At 46.1% G+C, this 23562-nt stretch overlaps 2 protein-coding genes across 3 annotated transcripts in view; one reads left to right on the top strand and one right to left on the bottom strand.

The window, feature by feature from the left end:
- COA8 (cytochrome c oxidase assembly factor 8) overlaps positions 1 to 17128 on the bottom strand; it is a 36938-nt gene extending 19810 nt beyond the window's left edge. The window contains exon 1 of the mRNA XM_082619780.1: positions 16970 to 17128. Within this exon, the coding sequence (XP_082475906.1) occupies positions 16970 to 17089 (120 nt within the window). The 5' untranslated portion in view covers positions 17090 to 17128. The remainder of the gene's footprint in view (positions 1 to 16969) is intronic.
- A 57-nt stretch (positions 17129 to 17185) lies between these two features.
- On the top strand, positions 17186 to 22687 carry BAG5 (BAG cochaperone 5). 2 transcript variants are annotated; one of them, XM_082619775.1, is made up of 2 exons: positions 17186 to 17460; positions 18937 to 22687. In XM_082619775.1, exon 2 carries the CDS (start codon positions 18965 to 18967, stop codon positions 20306 to 20308), a length of 1344 nt encoding a protein of 447 aa, XP_082475901.1. In that variant the 5' UTR covers positions 17186 to 17460; positions 18937 to 18964; the 3' UTR covers positions 20309 to 22687. The 2 variants fall into 2 exon arrangements, with proteins under 2 accessions (XP_082475901.1, XP_082475902.1); XM_082619776.1 differs by lacking the exon at positions 17186 to 17460 and adding an exon at positions 18317 to 18594.
- The last annotated feature ends 875 nt before the right edge of the window (positions 22688 to 23562 follow it).

Raw genomic sequence — 23562 nt, 5'->3', positions numbered from 1 at the left:
TATTTCGGGGTGGCTTATTCTGTTACCCTTTAGTACTATTTATTTATTTTTATTTTAAAAAATATTTATTTGGCTGTGCTGGCTCTTAGTTGCAGCATGAGAGATCTAGTTCCCTGACCAGGGATTGAACCCGGGCCCCCTGCATTGGGAGTGCGTTGCCTTAGCCACTGGACCACCAGGGAAGTCCCTTCAGTACTCTTGAGAGAGCTAAAATTTATACCATTAGTTTAAATGCCTAAAAATGTTTTTAATTCTCTTAAAGATATTTATGAGGATATAGAAGAAACTTAATAGAACGTCCAAAATTATCAACATAATAAAAAAAAGTTTGTTTCCTGTAGTTAATGTCATCTATAAACAAGCAAATATAAGTGTGTGTGTATTAAGAAACTAGTAAGGAAAATAAATTTTTATTTATTTATTTATTTATTTATTTTCAGTACGCGGGCCCCTCACTGTTGTGGCCTCTCCCGTTGCAGAGCACAGGCTCCGGACGCGCAGGCTCAGCGGCCATGGCTCATGGGCCCAGCTGCTCCGCGGCATGTGGGATCTTCCCGGACCGGGGCACGAACCCACGTCCCCTGCATCGGCAAGCGGACTCTCAACCACTGCACCACCAGGGAGGCCCGGAAAATAAATTTTTAAAATATTTTCTAAAATTCTGTGTGCAGTTTTTGCCATGAGAATTCTGTCTAATTAGCCTCATTTCTGAGCAATGAATATTAGCAGGCTCTGCTGCTTCCAATATTTTATTTTACTTTTTCTTTTATTATCTTCAGACTTCTGGAGAATGAAGCTGTTAGAACTAAAACCTTCTCGTGCTTCATGCTAGCTTATTTCATAACTGAGGCAAACATTTTTATTAAGATGAATTTTTCTCACAGCTGCAGAAGATGCAAGAGCCCACAGCTGATGGAAGTTAAAGGGAGTCAAGTACTATCTTCGGAGAAGCCTTCTTCTCTGTGGCCCAGGGAATAAGCTTACAGATTTCCAGGCCCAAGCAGCACTTAACTCTGGCACCCTCCCACCAGGCCCTTGAAGGGTTCAAACAGCTGCAGCTGCAGCTGCAGCGGCTCCGACCACCTCCTGTGCCAGCTGCCCAGGGCCTCGGGCCTCGGCGGCAGGCTGGAGGCTCCACTTCAGTTCTGCAGTCAGCTAGTGCGTGCAGCCCCAACTGCCTCCAGAGGCCCGCCCCACGCCCACCGATTCTCCAGACTACAGCCAGAGCGATCGCTCCAAATCATTCAACCTAACCGTGCTACTTCTTCCCTTAAAAACCATCAGTGACTACGCATTACCCTCAGGATAAAGTCTAAAATCCTCACTGTGGTCTAGCAGGCCAGGCCTGCCCCATCTCGGCTTCCCCGTCCACCCACCGGAACTTCCTTTAATAACAGGACAGCTGATTTCTGACCGTCCTCGGGAACTCTGCTTATGTTCTCCCTGAATCCCTCTCTCATCTCGTCCCCTTCACTGGCTTCAGGCCCCATGGCGCATCTCCAGGGCATCCTGAGCCCCCGGCGACGTGAGGAAACACGTTTCCCCCACTAGACTGCAAGCCCATGGGGGCAGAAACTGCATCTCTCTGGTTGTAACAAGCACTAGTTGGAGGAATGTTCTTCCCAGTTGTTAAAAATCTTTCCTAGGCTTCCCTGGTGGCACAGTGGTTGGGAGTCCGCCTGCCGGTGCAGGGGACACGGGTTCGTGCCCTGGTCCGGGAAGATCCCACATGCCGTGGAGCGGCTGGGCCCGTGAGCCATGGCCGTTGAGCCTGCGTGTCCGGAGCCTGTGCTCCACAACGGGAGAGGGCACAACAGTGAGAGGCCCTCGTACCACACACACAAAAAATCTTTCCTGTTCACTTTCTCTATGCTTATGCAGAGAAATCCCTTCATCTTCAAAAAAGCTTGATTTACATGAACGATTTGGTGGAGAAACATCTAGCAAAGTTTTTTTTTTTTAATATTTATTTATTTATTTTATTTATTTTGGGCTGTGTCGGGTCTTAGCTGCAGTATGTATCTTACGTTGCGGCGCACGGGCTCCAGAGCGCATGGGCTCAGTAACTGTGGCAGGAGGGCTTAGTTGCCCCGTGGCATGCGGGATCTTAGTTCCCCAACCACAGACAGAACCCGCGCCCCCTGAATTGGCAGGTGGATTCTCAACCAGTGGACCACCAGGGAAGTCCCTAGCACTGATAACTAGCACCAGAATGCTGAGAAGTTCTGATGGAGCCAGAAGCCATCACCGCCAAGCGTGTTCCTTATGTAACTGCTAGTTCTTGACGAGTTTCTAGGTTTTCCAGTGAACTCTCAAAGGCTGTATAATCAGAGAAGCAGAAGCACACTGAGTGGCTGCGTGTTCTGGAGTACGACTTACACGTGGTGGAAGAACAGGGAGGCACTGTTGCAGGTGGACACGTCAGAGCTGCAGGGGAAGTGGAAAGCCAGGCTGACCGGCTGCTGGAGAGGGACAGCAGGAGACGGGGAGAAGCCTAGGCGTAGCTGTCACCTCTGCGTGGCCAGTTCACACTCCACACCGGACTACTACACCCTACTGACTAGTTCAGCATGGCTATTTCATTTCTTCTTGCAGATTCAAACATCTTTATCTTTGACCATTTTTACATTTGTCTAGTTCTTCTAAAGAGTGTCTCTCTTGGGCTTCCCTGGTGGCGCAGTGGTTCAGAGTCCGCCTGCCGGTGCAGGGGACACGGGTTCGTGCCCTGGTCCGGGAAGATCCCACATGCCACGGAGCGGCTGGGCCCGTGAGCCATGGCCGCTGAGCCTGCGCGTCCGAAGCCTGTGCTCCGCAACGGGAGAGGCCACAACAGTGAGAGGCCCTCGTACCGCAAAAAAAAAAAGAGTGTTTCTCTTGCTGTCACTGGAAAGCAAAGTTGAGCCGTAAGAGGCACAGCCAGAGTGGAAAGTTCTAAATGAAGGGCCAGCAAGTCCCCAAGAAGGGACTGAACTCATCCTTCGTGTGTGAAAGTGATAGGGCCTCACTAGCAGAAAGGCATCCTGATCCGCTACCTAAGACCTGAAACTATGCTCCTCATCAGCAGGGGTGAAATATACTAACTTGATACTAGACTGACTTAAAAATCCTTTTTAGAAAGTAAAGGCAGGGGCTTCCCTGGTGGCGCAGTGGTGGAGGGTCCGCCTGCCAATGCAAGGGACACGGGTTCGTGCCCCGGTCCGGGAGGGTCCCACATGCCGCGGAGCGGCTGGGCCCGTGAGCCATGGCCGCTGAGCCTGCGCGTCCGGAGCCTGTGCTCCACAACGGGAGAGGCCACAACAGTGAGAGGCCCGCATACTGCCAAAAAAAAAAAAAAAAAGAAAGAAAGGCAGAACCGTAACACATAGGTCTTTAATGTTTTATCCATCATTCTAAGAATAATATATGATTACCACATTTTCCTTTTCTTTTAAAAAAGCTTTTAAGAAAAAAACCCTACTTTTCTGCAAATATTTCTGGACTTTTCCCACACAGCCTTTGCATCTGTGGTATTCAGATATTCTTAGAAACTGAAGGTGATTCACACAAAGGGATCCAGTGAGTGGAGACAGAAACGGAGCCAGCCTGGGTCCCCTGCTGTGAACTTCTGTTGCAAGATGGGGTTCCTTCCCCTCCTCCAAGCTGGGGAGGCTGCACAACACCCCTTGGAGACGTCAGCTCTGCCAGCAGCAAGGAGGCAAAGCGGCAGGTTCCACCCTAACTGCACCTGTTTACCTGCTTTACTATCTCCCAGAACTGTACCCCATCTATTCTTACAGGTTCCCTACCAAGAAATGCTAAAGAAGCCACCCCAGCTGCCCATGCGTAACAAGGCAAGCTCAAAGAGGAGCTGGGGTATTCAGTTACTTTCCCATACGCATCTTTTAGTTCTTGCTTATAAACTACTTTACAGTTTATATGTGAACTCTGTGAACCAACTCCTTCAGTCATCCTCAGTTTTCCACTGTAATTTGAGAGACTGTATCTTCAATTATGGCAGAAGTAGTCCTTCTACTCTCCCCATAAACATATATTCTGCCTTTGTTCACCCAAGACCTGCTATTTAAAAGGGAGAGGAAGGGGCTTGGGGGAGGAAAAGAAAGACTCCCTTTGAGGTTTGAATAATTACCATAATTTATGGCTCTTACAGCAAAAGCATACAGCGCACAGCTTCCTGAGGCCTGGAGTGGCAGGGACATGCGTGCACGGGAAGGCGTGCCGGACCTAACAGCTGCGCGGAGGACCACACATGCTCTTACTGGTCACACTGAGCTTTCATTACTGGGGGGTGGGGTGGGGATGAACTTTCCAGTTTTTTCTCTGTAACTGTAAACTGCCAGGCTGGGCAGCCCCACACCAGGCCTCTCCTTGTTCAGCTCTGCAGGCCCAGCCTGGCTCTCCATCCCTTCTGCCTTGCAGCAGGCTCCAGAGCTCTGCCAGCACACTCCCACCCTGGGGTCTGTCCTTCTAGAAGCCGGGATTTGGAGTGGGAGACCTTTTTCTCCAGTGCCTTCCTTCCCAGAAGTGCCTATACACAACACAAAGCTCCTCTCTGAGTTAAAGTTTCACTGCCAGCCACTGGGGAAACCAACGGGCAACAATGAAAGGAACAGATGTTGGCCAGATTCAGTGTTCTCGGCGTGTTTCCTGGTCTAGAGTCCTAACCCTCCTGGGATGGGAACTGAAAGCCTTTCCCTTCTGGAGGCTTGGAGCCCCCAGCCTGTCATTCTAGACGGATGCTAGACAAATCAGCACACTAAATTCAGCAGTACACAAAAGGGCCATTACATCAGGACCAAGCTGGGTTTATACGGGGAGTGCAAGGTTGGTTTAACATCAGAAAATCAATAGCCAATGAAGTAGTCTTCTCAAAAATAAAAAAGTCAAATCCACATGAAGTCAAGGCTCTAGAGTGCAGCTGTCTGTTTACAGGAAACACACAGGTCAGAGGACCATGTTAAATTACACCATGGGAATGCAATCAGCAAAATCCAGACTATGAGTAACTCCAAAGGACACACTCCCCTCAGCAGCCCCAGATAAACTGCTTTAAAAAAAGGAAGGGGACCGGAATCACAACTAACTGCTGAACAATCATCGACAGGAAGACACTGGAACTCACCAAAAAAGATACCCCACATCCAAAGACAAAGGAGAAGCTGCAATGAGACGGTAGGAGGGGCGCAATCACAATAAAATCAAATCCCATAACCGCTGGGTGGGTGACTCACAAACTGGAGAACACTTATACCACAGAAGTATACCCATTGGAGTGAAGGTTCTGAGCCCCACGTCAGGCTTCCCAACCTGGGGGTCCGGCAACAGGAGGAGGAATTCCTAGAGAATCAGACTTTGAAGGCTAGTGGGATTTGACTGCAGGACTTAGACAGGACTGGGGGAAACGGAGACTCCACTCTTGGAGGGCACACACAAAGTAGTGTGCGCATGGGGACCCAGGGGAAGGAGCAGTGACCCCAGGGGAGACTGAACCAGACCTACCTGCTGGTGTTGGAGGGTCTCCTGCAGAGGCGGGGGGTGGTGGCTGTGGCTCACTGTGGGGACAAGGACACTGGCAGCAGAAGTTCTGGGAAGTATTCCTTGGCGTGAGCCCTCCCAGAGTCCACCATTAGCTCCACGAAAGAGCCCAGGTAGGCTCCAGTGCTGGGTCGCCTCAGGCCAAACAACCAACAGGGAGGGAACCCAGCCCCACCCATCAGCAAACAAGCGGTTTAAAGTTTTACTGAGCTCGGCCCACCAGAGCAACACCCAGCTCTACCCACCACCAGTCCCTCCCACGAGGAAACTTGCACAAGCCTCTTAGATAGCCTCAACCACCAGAGGGCAGACAGCAGAAGCAAGAAAAACTACAATCCTGCAGCCTGTGGAAGGAAAACCACATTCACAGAAAGACAGACAAAATGAAAAGGCAGAGGACTTTGTACCAGATGAGGGAACAAGATAAAACCCCAGAAAAAACAACTAAAAGAAGTGGAGATAGGCAACCTTCCAAACACAATTCAGAATAATGATAGTGAATATGATCCAGGACCTCAGAAAAAGAATGGAGGCAAAGATCAAGAAGATGCAAGAAATGTTGAACAAAGATATAGAAGAATTAAAAAACAAAGAGATGAACAATACAATAACTGAAATGAAAACTACACTAGAAGGGATCAATAGCAGAATAACTGAGGCAGAAGAACACGTAAGAGACCTGGAAGGTAGAATGGTGGAATTCACTGCTGCGGAACAGAAGAAAGAAAAAAGAATGAAAAGACAGGAAGACAGCTTAGGAGACCTCTGGGACCACATTAAACGCAACAACATTCGCATTATAGGGGTCCCAGAAGGAGAAGAGAGAAAGGACCAGAGAAAATATCTGAAGAGATTATAGTCGAAAACTTCCCTAACATGGGAAAGGAAATAGCCAGCCAAGTCCAGGAAGCGCAGAGAGTCCCAGGCAGGATAAACCCAAGGAGAGACACGCTGAGACACACAGCAATCAAACTGGCAAAAATTAAAGACAAAGAAAAATTATTGAAAGCAACAAGGGAAAAAGGACAAATAACATACAAGGGAACTCCTATAAGGTTAACAGCTGATTTCTCAGGAGAAACTCTACAAGCCAGAAGAGAGTGGCATGATATATTTAAAGTGATGAAAGGGAAGAACCTACAACCAAGATTACTCTACCCGGCAAGGATCTCATTCAGATTTGATGGAGAAATCAAAAGCTTTACAGACAAGCAAAAGCTAAGAGAATTCAGCACCACCAACCCAGCTCTACAACAAATGCTAAAGGAACTTCTCTAAGTGGGAAACACAAGAGAAGAAAAGGACCTACAAAAACAAACCCATAACAATTAAGAAAATGATAATAGGAACATACATATCGATAATTACCTTAAACGTGAATGGATTAAATGCTCCAACCAAAAGACACAGGCTTGCTGAATGGATACAAAAACAAGACCCATATATATGCTGTCTACAAGAGACCCACTTCACACCTAGGGACACGTACAGACTGAAAGTGAGGGGATGGAAAAAGATATTCCATGCAAATGGAAATCAAAAGAAAGCTGGAGTAGCTATACTCATATCAGATAAAATAGACTTTAAACTAAAGAATGTTACAAGAGACAAGGAAGGACACTACATAATGATCATGGGATCAATCCAAGAAGAAGATATAACAATTATAAATATATATGCAGCCAACATAGGAGCACCTCAATGCATAAGGCAACTGCTAACAGCTACAAAAGAGGAAATTGACAGTAACACAATAATAGTGGGGGACTTTAACACCTCACGTACACCAATGGACAGATCATCCAGACAGAAAATTAATAAGAAACACAAGCTTTAAATGACACAATAGACCAGAAAGATTTAACTGATATTTATAGGACATTCCATCCAAAAACAGCAGATTACACTTTCTTCTCAAGTGCACACGGAACATTCTCCAGGATAGATCACATCTTGGGTCACAAATCAAGCCTCAGTAAATTTAAGAAAATTGAAATCATATCAAGCACCTTTTCCGACCACAACACTATGAGATTAGAAATCAATTACAGGGAAAAAAACGTCAAAAACACAAACACATGGAGGCTAAACAATACGTTATTAAATAACCAAGAGATCATTGAAGAGATCAAAGAGAAAATAAAAAATTACCTACAGACAAATTACAACGAAAACACGACAAAACCTATGCGAGGGCTTCCCTGGTGGCGCAGTGGTTGAGAATCTGCCTGCCAATGCTAGGGGACACGGGTTCGAGCCCTGGTCTGGGAAGATCCCGCATGCCGCGGGGCACCTGGGCCCATGAGCCACAATTACTGAGCCTGCGCGTCTGGAGCCTGTGCTCCACAGCAACAGAGGCCACGATAGTGAGAGGCCTGCGCACCGCGATGAAGAGTGATCCCCGCTTGCCACAACTAGAGAAAGCCCATGCACAGAAACGAAGACCCAACACAGCCATAAATAAATAAATAAATACATTTGGGAAAAAAAGTTAACCTATGGGAAGGGCTTGCCTGGTGGCGCAGTGGTTGAGAGTCCGCCTGCTGACGCAGGGGACACGGGTTCGTGCCCTGGTCCAGGAAGATCCCACATGCCGCGAAGCAGCTCAGCCCATGAGCCATGGCTGCTGAGCCTGCGCCTCCAGAGCCTGTGCTCCGCAACGGGAGAGGCCACAACAATGAGAGGCCCGCATACCACAAAAAAAAAAAAAAAAAAAAAAAAAAAGCTTTCTAAAACCTATGGGATGCAGCAAAAGCAGTTTTTTTTTTTTTTTTTTGCAAAAGCAGTTTTAACAGGGAAGTTTATTACAATACAAGCCTATGTCAAAAAACAAGAAAAATCTCAAATAAACAATCTAATCTTACACCTAAAGGAACTAGAGAAAGTAGAACAAACAAAACCCAAAGTTAGTAAAAGGAAAGAAATCACAAAGATCAGAGCAGAAATAAATGAAATAGAAACAAAGAACACAATAGCAAAGATCAATAAAACTAAAAGCTGGTTCTTTGAGAAGATAAAAAAAATTGATAAATCTTTAGCCAGACTCATCAAGAAAAAGAGGGAGAGGACTCAAGTCAATAAAATTAGAAATGAAAAAGGAGAAGTTAGGGCTTCCCTGGTGGCACAGTGGTTAAGAATCTGCCTGCCAATGCAGGGGACATGGGTTCGAGCCCTGGTCCAGGAAGATCCCACATGCTGCGGAGCAACTAAGCTCATGCACCACAACTACTGAGCCTGCGCTCTACAGCCCATGAGCCACAACTACTGAGCCTGTGAGTCACAACTGCTGAGCCCACACGCCACAACTACTGAAGCCTGCACACCTAGAGCCCGTGCTCCGCAACAAGAGGAGCCACCACAATGAGAAGCCCGCACACCACAATGAAGAGCAGCCCCCGCTCACCACAACTAGAGAAAGTCCACGCGCAGCAACAAAGACCCAACACAGCCAAAAAAAAAAAAGGAGAAGTTACAACGGACACCGCAGAAATACAAAGCATCCTAAGAGACTACTACAAGCCACTCTATGCCAATAAAATGGACAACCTGGAAGAAATGGACAAATTCTTAGAAAGATATAATCTTCCAAGACTAAACCAGGAAGAATTAGAAAATATAAACAGACCAATCACAAGTAATGAAATTGAAACTGTGATTAAAAATCTTCCAACAAACAAAAGTCCAGGACCAGATGGCTTTACAGGTGAATTCTATCAAACATTTAGAGAAGAGATAACACCCATCCTTCTCAAACTCTTCCAAAAAATTGCAGAGGAAGGAACACTCCCAAATTCATTCTGTGAGGCCACCATCACCCTGATACCAAAACCAGACAAAGATACTACAAAAAAAGAAAATTACAGACCAATATCACTGATGAATATAGATGCAAAAATCCTCAACAAAATACTAGCGAACAGAATCCAACAACACATTAAAAGGATCATACACCATGATCAAGTGGGATTTATCCCAGGGATGCAAGGATTCTTCAATATATGCAAATCAATAAATGTGATACACCATATTAACAAATTGAAGAATAAAAACCATATGATCGTCTCAATAGATGCAGAGAAAGCTTTTGACAAAATTCAACACCCATTTATGATAAAAACTCTCCAGAAAGTGGGCATAGAGGGAACCTACCTCAACATAATAAAGGCCATATACGACAAACCCACAGCAAACATCATTCTCAATGGTGAAAAACTGAAAGCATTTCCTCTAAGATCAGGAACAAGACAAGGATGTCCACTCTTGCCACTCTTATTCAACATAGTTTTGGAAGTCCTAGCCACAGCAATCAGAGAAGAAAAAGAAATAAAAGGAATACAAATTGGAAAAGAAGAAGTACAACTGTCACTGTCTGCAGATGACCTGGTACTATACATAGAGAATCCTAAAGATGACACCAGAAAACTACTAGAGCTAATCAATGAATTTGGTAAAGTTGCAGGATACAAAATTAATGCACAGAAATCTCTTGCATTCCTATACACTAACAATGAAAGATCAGAAAGAGAAATTAAGGAAATAATCCCATTCACCACTGAAACAAAAAGAATAAAATACCTAGGAATAAACCCATCTAAGGAGGTAAAAGACCTGTACTCAGAAAACTATACGACAATGATGAAAGAAATCAAAGATGACACAAAGAGATGGAGAGATATACGATGTTCTTGGATTGGAAGAATCAATATTGTGAAAATGACTATACTACCCAAAGCAATCTACAAATCCAATGCAATCCCTATCAAATTACCAGTGGCATTTTTTACAGAACTAGAACAAAAAAATCTTAAAATTTGTAGGGAGACACAAAAGACCCCAAATAGCCAAAGCAGTCTTGAGGGAAAAAAACGGAGCTGGAGGAATCAGACTCCCTGACTTCAGACTATACTACAAAGCTACAGTAATCAAGACAATATGGTACTGGCACAAAAACAGAAATATAGATCAATGGAACAGGATAGAAAGCCCAGCGATAAACCCATGCACCTATAGTCAACTAATCTATGAAAAAGGAGGCAAGGATATACAATGAGGAAAAGACAGTCTCTTCAATAAGTGGTGCTGGGAAAACTGGACAGCTACATGTAAAAGAATGAAATTAGAACACTCCCTAACACCATACACAAAAGTAAACTTAAAATGGATTAGAGACCTAAATGTAAGACCAGACACTATAAAACTCAGAGGAAAACATAGGAAGGCCACTCTTTGACACAAATCACAGCAAGATCTTATTTGATCCACCTCCTAGAGTAATGGAAATAAAAACAAAAATAAACAAATGGGACCTAATGAAACTTAAAAGCTTTTGCAAAGCAAAGAAAACTACAAACAAGTCGAAAAGACAACCCTCAGAATGGGAGAAAATATTTGCAAATGAATCAATGGACAAAGGATTAATCTCCAAAATATATAAACAGCTCATACAGCTCAATTTTTTTTTTTTTTTTTTTTTTTTTGTCGTATGCAGGCCTCTCACTGTTGTGGCCTCTCCCGTTGCAGAGCACAGGCTCCGGACGCGCAGGCTTAGCAGCCATGGCTCACGGGCCCAGCCGCTCCGCGGCATGTGGGATCTTCCCGGACCGGGCATGAACCCGTGTCCCCTGCATCGGCAGGCGGACTCTCAACCACTGCGCCACCAGGGAAGCCCCGCAGCTCAATATTAAAGAAACAAACAACCCACTCCAAAAATGGGCAGAAGACCTAAATAGACATCTCTCCAAAGAAGACATACAGATGGCCAAGAAGCACATGAAAAGCTGCTCATCGTCACTAATTATTAGAGAAGTGCAAATCAAAACTACAATGAGGTATCACCTCACACCAGTTAGAATGGGCATCATCAGAAAATCTACAAAGAACAAATGCTGGAGAGGGTGTGGAGAAAAGGGAAACCTCTTGCACTGTTGGTAGGAATGTAAACTGATACAGCCATTATGGAGAACAGTATGGAGGTTCCTTTAAAAACTAAAAATAGAACTACCATATGACCCAGCAATCCCACTACTGGGCATATACCCAGAGAAAACCATAATTCAAAAAGACGCATGGACCCCAATGTTCACTGCAGCTCTATTTACAACAGCCAGGACATGGAAGCAACCTAAATGCCAATCGACAGATGAACGGATAAAGAAGATGTGGTACATATATTCAATGGAGTATTACTCAGCCATAAAAAGGAACAAAATTGGGTCATTTGTAGAGACGTGGATGGATCTAGAGACTGTCATACAGAGTGAAGTAAGTCAGAAAGTGAAAAAAAATATCGTATATTAACACATATATGGGGAACCTAGAAAAATGGTAAAGAATAACCAGTTTGCAGGGCAGAAATAGAGACACAGATGTAGAGAACAAACGTATGGACACCAAGGGGGGAAAGTGGAGGGGTGGTGGTGGTGGGATGAATTGGGAGATTGGGATTGACATATATACACTAATATGTATAAAATAGATAATAAGAACCTGCTGTATAAAAAAATAAATAAAATTCAAAAATTCCAAAAAAGAAGGGGATAGAGGCAAACCCTATAGATTGAAAGAAAACTATAAGAATATTAATCAATCTCAATGTGTAGACCTTATTTGCATGCTGATACAAGCAAATTGTAAAAGAAAACATTTATGACATTTCTAAGACAACTGAAGAAATTTGAACGTTGGAAATTTGCTGGGATTAAGGAATTATAAAATTTTAGGTGTGACAATGGTATTATGTTTTGTATATATATATATATATATATATATATACACACACACACATATATGTATATATATTTAAGTCTGTATCTTTTAAAGATATATACTGAAATACTTACAAATGAAATATGTCTGCTATTTGGCATAAAATTATCTGGGAAGGGGGACTGGATGGGGGTAAGGATGAAATAAACAGCCATGAGTGGATAACTGTAGAAGCAGGGTACTGGATACACAGCAATTCTTTATCTTCTTCTATCTTTGTACATGTTTTAAATTTCCCATAAGTAACAAAAAAAGAAAATCAATACATCAAAGTAATTCTCCACATTAACAGAACAAGGGGAAATCATGTAATTGTTTCAGTAGGTGAAGAAAAAACATTTGGTAGCGTCACGACACTGGACTGAGAGTGGGAAAACACTGATTTCAATCCTGACTCTGCTCTGTGATAGCAGGCCAGTCACTTTACATCTCTGGGTCCCAATCTCCTCACCTTTATGATAATAGAGTTAAACTGCATGGTTTTTAAGTCCTCCCACCCCAGCTTTGTTTTCCAACTATTTATTGAAAGCCTTTGAAATACTAGAAATATCCATGTTAACCTTAAAATTCAATGACTAGCTCTCTCACCAGTTTCTCGTTTATCCTGAGTTTCAACTTCTTCCTATGAGGTTTATTCCAAATCTAAACTTGGGGATTTTGGAGATCCTTCTCCTTAATGAACATGTAAGCGAAATGTAACACCAGTACTTCCATTATCTGTTATTTGCAAATACTACCTCTCCATGCTGAGGGCCTGTTCCTCGGTTTTGTTCATCTAAAAATTACTAGAAGAAAAATTTTAATTCATTATCCTTTGGATAAAGGAACTATAACACGTATATTCCTTAAGTGCAAGCATTATGATCTTGAGACTGTTTAATCTTACTGTAAAAGTAAGTAATTATTGAAAAGTAATTATTCAATCTCATCTATAAAATGGGGATGATAAAAGCACCTACTGGACAGAATTTTGAAGCTTAAATAAGGTAAAATATGTAAAGTTTTCAGAAGAGTGCATGCAAGTGCTTGATAAATGTTTACTATCAGTATAAACGTGACGGAATTCAGGACTATAAGCAAACATTCATGCATATAATGTAACCGTGGTTCCCTGACTTGTGAACTTATTGGACTTGCCCTTAAGAATCCTGATGTTTGGGGCTTCCCTGGTGGCACAGTGGTTAAGAACCTGCCTGCCAACGAAGGGGACACGGGTTGGAGCCCTGGTCCAGGAAGATCTCACATGCCACGGAGCAACTAAGTCCGTGCGCCACAACTACTGAGCCTGCGCTCTAGAGCCCACGAGCCCCAACTACTGAAGCCCACGCGCCTAGAGCCCGTGCTCCGTAACAAGAGAAGTCACCATAATGAGAAGTCCGCGCATTGCAAACAAGAGTAGCCCCCGCTCGCCGCAACTAGAGAAAGCCCACGTGCAGCAATGAAGACCCAACGCAGCCAAAAATAAATAAATAAATAAATAAATAAATTTATTTTTTAAAAAAAGAGAGAGAGAGAATCCTTATGTTTTATCTCAACAGAGCTGGGGGGAAAACAACTAGACAAATTAAGAAAATAAGTAAATATCCTGATGCCCAGGCTGCATCCCAGACCAATCACATCAAAATCTCTGGGGGTGGGCCCCGGTATTTCTTAGTCTTCCAGATCATTCCAAATGTGCAGGCAAAGGTGTAAACCAATGACGTAAACAACAAAGGTAAGGAATAAGCAGGTACAAAGCAGCTAGAGAACTCCTGATTTGACAGCTCAGTTTAATCTGGGTTTGGAAGGAAAAGTGGTGCTTAACTCTAAGTTCTATAATGTTTTTCTATTAAAAACCGGTAGCCAGGGACTTCCCTGGTGACACAGTGGTTAAGAATCCACCTGCCGGCTTCCCTGGTGGCGCAGTGGTTGAGGGTCCGCCTGCCGATGCAGGGGGCACGGGTTCGTGCCCCAGTCCGGGAGGATTCCACATGCCGCGGAGTGGCTGGGCCCGTGGGCCATGGCCGCTGAGCCTGCGCGTCCGGAGCCTGTGCTCCGCAGCGGGAGAGGCCGCAGCAGTGGGAGGCCCGCGTACCGCAAAAAAAAAAAAGAATCCACCTGCCAATGCAGGGGACACGGGTTCAAGCCCTGGTCTGGGAAGATCCCACATGCTGCAGAACAACTAAGTCTGTGTGCCACAACTACTGAGCCCGTGTGCCACAATTACTGAAACCTGTGCGCCTAGAGCCCATGCTCCACAATAAGAGAAGCCACCGCAATGAGAAGCCCGCACGCCGCAACTAGAGAAAGCCCACGCACAGCAACGAAGACCCAACACAGCCATAAATAAATAAATAAATTTATTTTTTAAAAAAACCAGTAGCCAGGGAATTCCCTGGCCACTCAGTGGTTAGGACTCTACGCTTTCACTGCTGAGGGCCCAGGTTTAATCCCTGGTCAGGGAACTAATATCCCGCAAGCTGCACAGCATGGCCAAAAAATAAATAAATAAATAATAATAATAATAATAAACTGGTAGCCAGAGATTAGAGAGGGAAATAAATTGTGTAGGTCCTAAAAGCAGGTCTCCTTAACGCAAGCGAAGAACAAAGAATGAGAAAATACATAGGGTGAACTAGAAATACAGGATTAAAATATATCTCTTTAGATAAAGAAAACAAAAGGTTTAGGACCTGTGACTTTTAAGAAGACCTTAAAAAATATTTAAAATCACAGCCTGAAAGACAACAATCTCTCTCTGCTGCAGGAATTTAATTACCTGGAGAACCGGCTGTGTGCTCAGGAAGCACACAAAGATGGGGCCAAATACATAGGAAACACAAATTGCCCTGAGGAAAGAACTGTTCTTTAACGTCCCATCCAAAACCTAGCATAATGGGGAACACATTCTAAAAAACAACAACAAGGGCTTCCCTGCTGGAGCAGTGGTTGAGGGTCTGCCTGCCGATGCAGGGCACGCGGGTTCGTGCCCCGGTCCGGGAAGATCCCACATGCCGCGGAGCGGCTGGGCCCCTGAGCCATGGCCGCTGGGCCTGCGCATCCGGAGCCTGTGCTCCGCAGCAGGAGAGGCCACAACAGTGAGAGGCCCGCATACCGCAAATAAATAAATAAATAAATAACAACAACAACCACAAGTCGTAAGGCTAGACCGGGGAAGGTCTGCTCTGACTCACGGGTCAGCTGCCCCACTTTCAGCCTCATCGGCATCATCGCCTTCAAAGGTGTAGGCAGTCCAACAGCTGCGCAGCCCCGGGTCCTTGTCACTCGGACTGCAAAAGGCAGAGGTCTCATCTCGAGGATCAGACCCACAGTAAGGCTTACTTTAACAGAAGGCCGTATGTCAACAGAGAAAGCCCTGTGTGGGTGCTTTTCTTTTTTCCAGCACTTGTTCACAAAAGAAGTTGCGCTAAGTCCTCACCCTGGGGGCAGTTGTTGGCTGATGTTGTTTGCCCTCCCAGAGCATTTTCAGATACCTGTTGTGTATCTTTCTGCCCAAAGACTGAGATGCTGGTGGGTTTCTATGTTCTAGGCACAGAAGTCAGGGTTGCGGCCACTGTATGAGGGAACTGAGCCAGAGGCTTGGGGTCTAGGTGCCCAGTTGCCCTGGTAACTCCCGGTTTAAACTGTAAACCAGACAGAACTTCAAAGCTGCATTTATAAAAGCATGCCAATAGCAACAGACCAAAATAAATGAAAATTTAAAGGCAGGCACGTTTTGGAATTCTTAATAGGCTCTTTTTATCCTTCTTTAATTATCGTTTAAAGGATGCTTGCCAGCCTCGCTCCTTAGCCTGCTGCCAAATGAAACGTTAGTTTTTGTATGCTTTTTTGGGGCGGGGGGGTGGCTGCACCGCGCGGCATGCGGAACTTCCCCGACCAGGGATAGAACTCGCATCCCCTGCAGTGGAAGCGCGGAGTCTTACGCACTGGACCGCCAGGGAGGTCCAGTATTTTTAGGCTTCGTTTAAATATTCTATCTGCAGCCCATTCCACACCGTTAGTCCAAATTTTCATGTGACAGTTGGAATGAAGGCCTACGGCTCCCTCAAGCAAAACATCCTTCCCCAAAGCAGGGCAATTTATAAAAACTGCTCGCCACCCCTTGCTGCTAAAGATACTCATCTTTGTGCATCTTTGGTCAGTAACATGCATATATGCACACACAGTTTCCAAACCAGAAAAAGCGTTCAACTGGAAGTCCTACAAGATATGACGATAGTTTGTCATCACTTGACGAAAAGCACTAATAATTTGCACGAGGCCAAGCGCGCGCGAACACACACACACACACACACACACACGCTATACTTATCAACAGCTCTTTGAATGTAAAGACTAATTATCCTCGACAAGAAATAAGGTACGTGTAAACTTCCTAGCTGACTCTGCTCTATTTAACAGAAGTTCTGTCAACAGCCCCGGGGTGGGGCGACGCAGGACACTTGGGGGCGCCGGGGCCTCCCCACTCTCCACGCGCCCGTCCCCCCACGCCGCGTACGCTGCTCCGCGCCAGGCCCGTGCCGGCTCGGGGACCCTGCTCCCGGGTAGCTCAGCCGAGGCCGCCAGTGCGGCAACGCAGGTGAGCGCCCACGTGTGTCCCTGAGGGGCGCGGCTCGGGTCTGTCGCCCCTCGCGGTCACACCCGGCCCAACCTCTCCGGGAACCACGCTCACCCGGCTCGGCGCGGCATCCCTGCGCTCACCGCCGCGCTCGGGGACGAGCTGGCAGCCGCCGCCGGAGAAGGGGCGGCAGAGAGGAAGGAGGACCGTCCTCGGGGGTCGCAAGGCCGCCATGGCTGCCGTCCGGCGGCTACCGCGACGCACAGCGGAGTCGCGACGGTGCGAGGGGCTGCCTTACGGCACGGTCGCAAAGTCCGCGGGAGGGGACGACTCGGCCGACCATGAGCTTGCCCTGCATGTGACAGGCTGCGTGGGCGGCCGAACGGGGCGAGCGCTCCCGGTGGCAGCTCCTCGGGCGCGGGCATTCAGGGGATTGCGCTAGGCGGCTAGCGGCGGGCTCAGCAAGGGTCGAGGTGCAGCGCGGACGCCGGAGGACTTTTTCCCAGTGCGGGGGGTATTCGGCCCTGGGGCGGGGCTGCCGGGCCCGGCGACGGCAGGACTGCGGGGAGTTGGCGGCGAAGCGTGCGATGGCGCGGGCGGCGCAGGTGAGCGAGGGCGGAGGCATCCGCGGGGTGGGGGCGCGCGGTCTCCCCTCGGCGCGGGCTGCCAGCGGACGACCCCTGTCCCTGGGCGCCACCCCCGCCCCGGGTTAGACGCGGCCGGGCCTGGTTTCGGAGCCGGGCTCCCCGCAGCCGGCCGGGCCCGAGTTCCCTCCCTTCTCGCCGGCTCCCATGGCCCGGCCGAGCGCGGCCGTCCCCTCCCCCCACGGGCCACTGTGATGTCAGGCCGGCGGGCGCGTCGTGGGGCCCGGGCGAGACGCCCGGAGCGGCCGTTGCGGCCAGTAGCTGCCGTTGCCACCGCCGGCCCCTTCACTGGCTGCCCCGTTCAGACCTAGCCGGGACGGGGAGAGAGATGCAGCTTGGGGCGCAGCTCCGGTGCCGCACCCCGTAAAGGGTCGATCTTCCATCTGGCCACTTCACCCACGGGAAGCCAAGACCAAACCAGCTTAGACCGCTGCTGGGTAAAGTGCTGGGAGGGCCGGGCGAGAGAGGAGGAAACAGTCGAGGCAGCCTGCTCTTCCGGGCTTCCAGAGGCGTGTTCTGGGCTCGGCCACCCACAGTGGATTAGTTTCGGTTGAGCATCCATCCCCCCTCCCGTGAAAGAGCGTTAAAAAAAAAAAATGCGTTAAGCCCTTCTGGACCCTTAAAGCGAGGCTGGTGAATGAAATCGTCATAGTTGTCTCATTCTCGTGGGGTGTGTTTTGGAGGTGGAGAGGCGCATGATAGGGCCCAGGCGGTACTAGGCCTCCGAAGCCCAAGGTGGTGCCTTTAACGTAACCCCAGTCGCCCTCCCTGTGGAATTTTATCCCTGTGCAGGGAGCATTTGTGAGGTATGGAAAGGGTGGGGCGAGAAACAGGGTCTCTTTACACAAGTGCTTAAAGGGTGGAGAAGTAGTAGAGCAGGGACTTTGGGGCGTGTCTGCGAACCCCTGGTGTTTGTCTCCGTGGCCCAGCTCCCTTTGTTTAGTTCCTTTTCCTGAAACTAGGCATAGCACTTTGGCCTGGTGGGGTTGCTTCAGTGTACCCATGACGTCTGGAAGGTTAGAAGAGCTGCTGTTTTACATTCCGCAGAGGTGCCCTGCCCTTGCCAAAACCCAGCTTCCAGTGTTAAGACCTAAGGTACTTGTGCTTTTTCCAAGCTGATGGTTCAACCTCATGGCATACTTATGAAGGCATATGCCGTTTTCTTTGATGACTGAGGAAACTGAATTTGCCAGGTCCGGAGCTCCGGCTCATATTCCCCACTGCAGTAACCCCGGTCTCAATCACTGTCATGTTTAGGTTATTTTCAGGAGAGGGAGTTGATTAGTCACTCTAATTTCTGTACTTGAGTGTGACTGTCCTTGGGATCGCAATAACAAGCCGTATTTCTTAAGCATATCTTTGTAGAATGAATTAATAGATGATCACCATTCTGCAGGCTTTGTGGTGTAATAAGTTATCATGTTTGTCATCTTTTAGTGCTTGTGAAACTGAACACAACAAAAGTATGGAGATGGGAAACCAACATCCTTCTATTAGTAGGCTTCAGGAGATCCAAAAGGAGGTAAAAAGCATAGAACAGCAAGTCATTGGTTTCAGCGGTCTGTCAGACGACAAGAATTACAAGAAACTGGAGAGGATTCTAACAAAACAACTTTTTGAAATAGACTCGGTAGATACTGAAGGAAAAGGAGATATTCAGCAAGCTAGAAAGAGGGCAGCACAAGAGACAGAACGTCTTCTCAAAGAGTTGGAGCAGAATGCAAACCACCCACACAGGATCGAAATAGAGAACATTTTTAAAGAAGCCCAGTCCCTAGTGAAAGAGAAAATTGTGCCATTTTATAATGGAGGCAACTGTGTAACTGATGAGTTTGAAGAAGGCATCCAGGATGTCATTTTGAGGCTGACACACGTTAAGACTGGAGGCAAGATCTCCTTGCGGAAAGCCCGGTATCACACTTTAACCAAAATCTGTGCAGTGCAGGAGATTATCGAGGACTGTGTGAAAAAGCAGCCTTCCCTGCCACTTTCTGAGGACACGCATCCCTCAGTTGCCAAAATTAACTCTGTGATGTGTGAAGTGAACAAGACCAGAGGCACTCTGATTGCCCTTCTTATGGGAGTGAACAGTACTGAGACTTGCAGGCACTTATCTTGTGTGCTCTCGGGGCTGATGGCTGATCTGGATGCTTTAGACGTGTGCGGGCGCACAGAAATCAGAAATTACCGGAAGGAGGTCGTGGAAGATATCAACCAGTTATTGAAGTACTTGGATTTAGAAGAGGAAGCAGATACCACTCGTGCGTTTGACCTGGGGCAGAATCATTCCATTTTAAAAATAGAAAAGGTCCTCGAGAGAATGAGAGAAATAAAAAACGAACTTCTTCAAGCACAGAATCCTTCAGAATTGTACCTGAGCTCCAAAACAGAACTGCAGGGTTTGATTGGACAGTTGGATGAGGTAAGTCTTGAAAAAAACCCCTGCATCCGGGAAGCCAGGAGAAGAGCAGTGATTGAAGTTCAGACCCTCATCACTTACATCGACTTGAAGGAAGCCCTTGAGAAAAGAAAGCTGTTTGTTTGTGCGGAGCACCCCTCACACAGAGCCGTCTGGAATGTCCTGGGAAACCTGTCAGAGATCCAGGGGGAAGTTCTCTCGTTTGACGGCAGCCGAAATGATAAGAACTACGTCCGCCTGGAAGAGCTGCTCACCACGCAGCTGCTCGCCCTGGACGCCGTGGACCCCCAGGGAGAGGAGACGTGCAAGGCCGCCCGGAAGCAGGCGGTGAAGCTTGCACAGAATATTCTCAGCTATCTCGACTTGAAATCCGATGAGTGGGAGTACTAAAACGCCAGAGAGCCCACGGTTGATCATTCTTATTTTGCACTTTATATATATTTGTCTGTGTATGTATAGAGAGCTTTCAGTTTGCTGAGCCTGAATGTGATTTATACATGCATATGTCAATCTCAGTATTTATGATTTAAGCAAATTCAGTATCTCTGCTGCTTTTGATGTTGAAAAACAAATATTATGACATAGTAACTTTTCCATTTGGATCACTATGCTGTGGTGTGGTTTTTTGTTGTTTTTTTTTAAATCAGTAAATGGAACAGGGGCAGCTTTTAAAACAGTTTTAACAGGTTGTTCAAGCGTTAAAATGCGGATATTTCAGAATCTAGAATAGACATAACCTTACATAATAAATACCAGGACAATTATGAGGAAGGGGGAAATTTTTGGTTAAATAGAAGTAAGGTCCAAGCACAAACGCAGTACAATGATATGTTTTATTATGCTAAATAAAGCAGAAGGATTTTTTTCATTTATAAAACCCAATTGGTCTCCACCCAATTTAATAGGGTGGGAGTCTTTTTGTTTTTTTTGGATGGTGGGTTTTTTCATAAACATTTTTTGTTTGAAATACACTGTATTTTCTCCTGTACTCTGCATTTAGAGGGGGAGTCTTACTTTTGTGTATGACATAATAAAATTATGAAAATGAATAGCGAAAACACCTCTGAGACTGCATTGAAGAAGGGATAAAACACCAGCTGAGACCTTCCAGTTGTTTTTGTTTGTAAAATTTCAACTTACAATTTCCCTTAGAAATTACTAAGGATGGGAACATTTAAATGAAGTTAATGGACTTTTAAAAAAAAAGGAAACACCCACACCCATAGTAAGATAATGAAAAGTGGAAATTACCAATTATCAGGTTATGCTAAAAGAAGCAAAAATGTCTGCATGTAGCATGTAATGGGCTTCCTCTGTCGTTCAAGGCGGCATAAGGGACAAACTTGTTAAACATTCCCAATGCTGGTTTAGTGTATGAGAGCAGAAACTGTCGGCAGCCCTGCAAGACCCGCTCTTTGAAGCTTGTTCAGGGGAAGCGAGCATCAGCTCCCTGCACCTGCAGACGCTGCACGCCGGGCACCTGCTGCATTCCTTAGCTCACGTTACTGGCACATGGACGCTCCTCTAGTGCCTGAAGGGCCAGTAAAGTCTATCAGTGCAGGAAAGTTTTTTCTTCCGCTAAAGGGTATACATATTTCTGCACATAGTTTTTGAGGGTCCAAGTTTACCAGTTGCCTGTTAATGTGAACAAAAGAATTTCCCAGAGTTCTGAAGTGCCTTGATAACTTGCTGCCCCAGTATTATAACTAACAGACTACTCTGTAGTCAGCTCTCAAAATAATCGTATTAGAATACATCTTTTGAGCTCTATAGTAATTTGTTATTTTCTTTCAGAGATATTAAGTTGATAACTTTGGAAACGGCTAAAAATAAAATGGATAAAGGAATAGCCCTGAATACCTAAAAGATGATAAACGTGTAGCCCTAAAAAATTTTCACTTTGTCTCAGTACTGCCCAATAATTAAAAGCCCTTGATACGTCTTTCCTACTAGAAATGTTCTAGATTCATCGGACAGTGGGGTCAAAGGGCAATCAGAGGTCTTTGGGCCGTGAGCCTTCCACCTGCATGTCCAGTGGGCTTTCAGTGCAGCTTATTGGTAGCTCATGCTGACCGAAGTCGTTTCAGGATTGCTATTCTGTATCATAATTTTAGGGTGCTGTTGAAATCTTGAGGAGTTTTTAAGTTCGAGCACTGTTGGCATACTTACATCACTGGGGAATCAAGGCTGTACTCTAACTCACTTCAGACGTACACACATCCTGCACCAGGCCCCACTGCTTCATGTTAATTTCAGATTTGAAAGTTAAATGTTAGCCTGTCCTTTCAGAGTATCCATTGTTGTTTGAAAGCAGGTCTTCCTCTAGCATTCATTTCCAGCAGTGTTTTCCATAACTCGCAGAGATGCCAAAAACTGCGAAGCTTTGCGCATCGGGGGTGAGTATAGGGTAGTGAGCCGGTCCACGGTCATGTTGGATTTCTCACGGGGATTGTTTTGGTCATTGAAATAATCAAATCAGCCTTGAGTGCTGAGCAGTGACGCTCCCTGTCTTCAGTCTGTTCTAGTTCCTTTTACCGGATGATTCGGGTCCCGTAAGGAGCCCCAGCGATACTGGCTTTAGCCGCTACTGCCTTTCGTGAGGAGGCGTGTGTGTTGATGTCGGCTGCTGCATGTATTTTGGGTTCATCACTTTGTATTGTATTTTTATGATCTGACATGAAGAGACTCTGTACTGGAAGTAAAACCTACCCCCTAAAAATGTTTGGCCTTGGGTCTGCATTAAACTGTATAATCCATGTTCATGAAAAATTGGCTGGGAATGTTTGCTTTCTTTACCTTCCATTCAGTCAGCATTGCCTTCAGGTCATTCTTTATCCAAACAGATTAATCAGCCTACCGTGAAGTAGTTAAGAAAATAAATAGAATGACTATGTCTACTAAGTACAACTTAATGCTTTATTTTGCTAAACTGCCTGGGTATATTTGACATAATTTAGTATATTTGAAAAGTTTAACCAGTTTTTCTCATTTGTTTTACTTGGCCAGTTTTTAATCTGGTTTTGGAGGGTCTAAGCTTATTCTGTTCACACAGGTTTTTTTAAGCAAAGCTTTTTAGCTTTTAACTCATGCAGTGTTTTTCTCAAGAATAATTGGAGAACAATTTGCCACACTGATTTTGACGTCTAATTCAGGTGTGTCATTCCAGCGTGTTGGTTCTCGTCCCCGCCCCATGAACTGTGTGACTACTGTAATACCATGTCTTAAATACTTCAGTATCATTTTGAGATAGACAGACTAGTACACCCTTAATTATTGATGAAATAAATAAAAAATCTCTTAGCTTCCCTTTGCAGTAGAGAAAGGACATGAGTCTGAGGTGTGAGTCCTGTCGTCATGTTTTCACCTTTGGGTACTGTCTGACTTAGGTGCCCCTGAGCAGGCCAGGCCTGGGGGAGGGCTCCTTGGCTCCAGTCGGGGGCAGCGATGTGAGGGTGCTGCAGCGCAGAGCACAGACGGGGATCCAGTGGCAGGTGAAGGGGTAACTGTGCCCCCGTAAACAACCCAGGAAGTGGGGAGGCCAGGGAACCTGGAGCAGATGTGGCCTCACGTGCTGCTTCCCTGGGGAGGGTGCCCGCGGGCCAAGCGCACAGGAGCTGCCCTTACTCGCAGGAGGGGAAACTCGA

The sequence above is a fragment of the Mesoplodon mirus genome (genome assembly GCF_964341445.2).
Source record: "Mesoplodon mirus genome assembly, chromosome: 4".
Taxonomy (NCBI): domain Eukaryota; kingdom Metazoa; phylum Chordata; class Mammalia; order Artiodactyla; family Ziphiidae; genus Mesoplodon; species Mesoplodon mirus.
The sequence above is the reverse complement of the archived record's forward strand: the minus strand, read 5'-3'. Positions and strand labels throughout refer to the sequence as shown.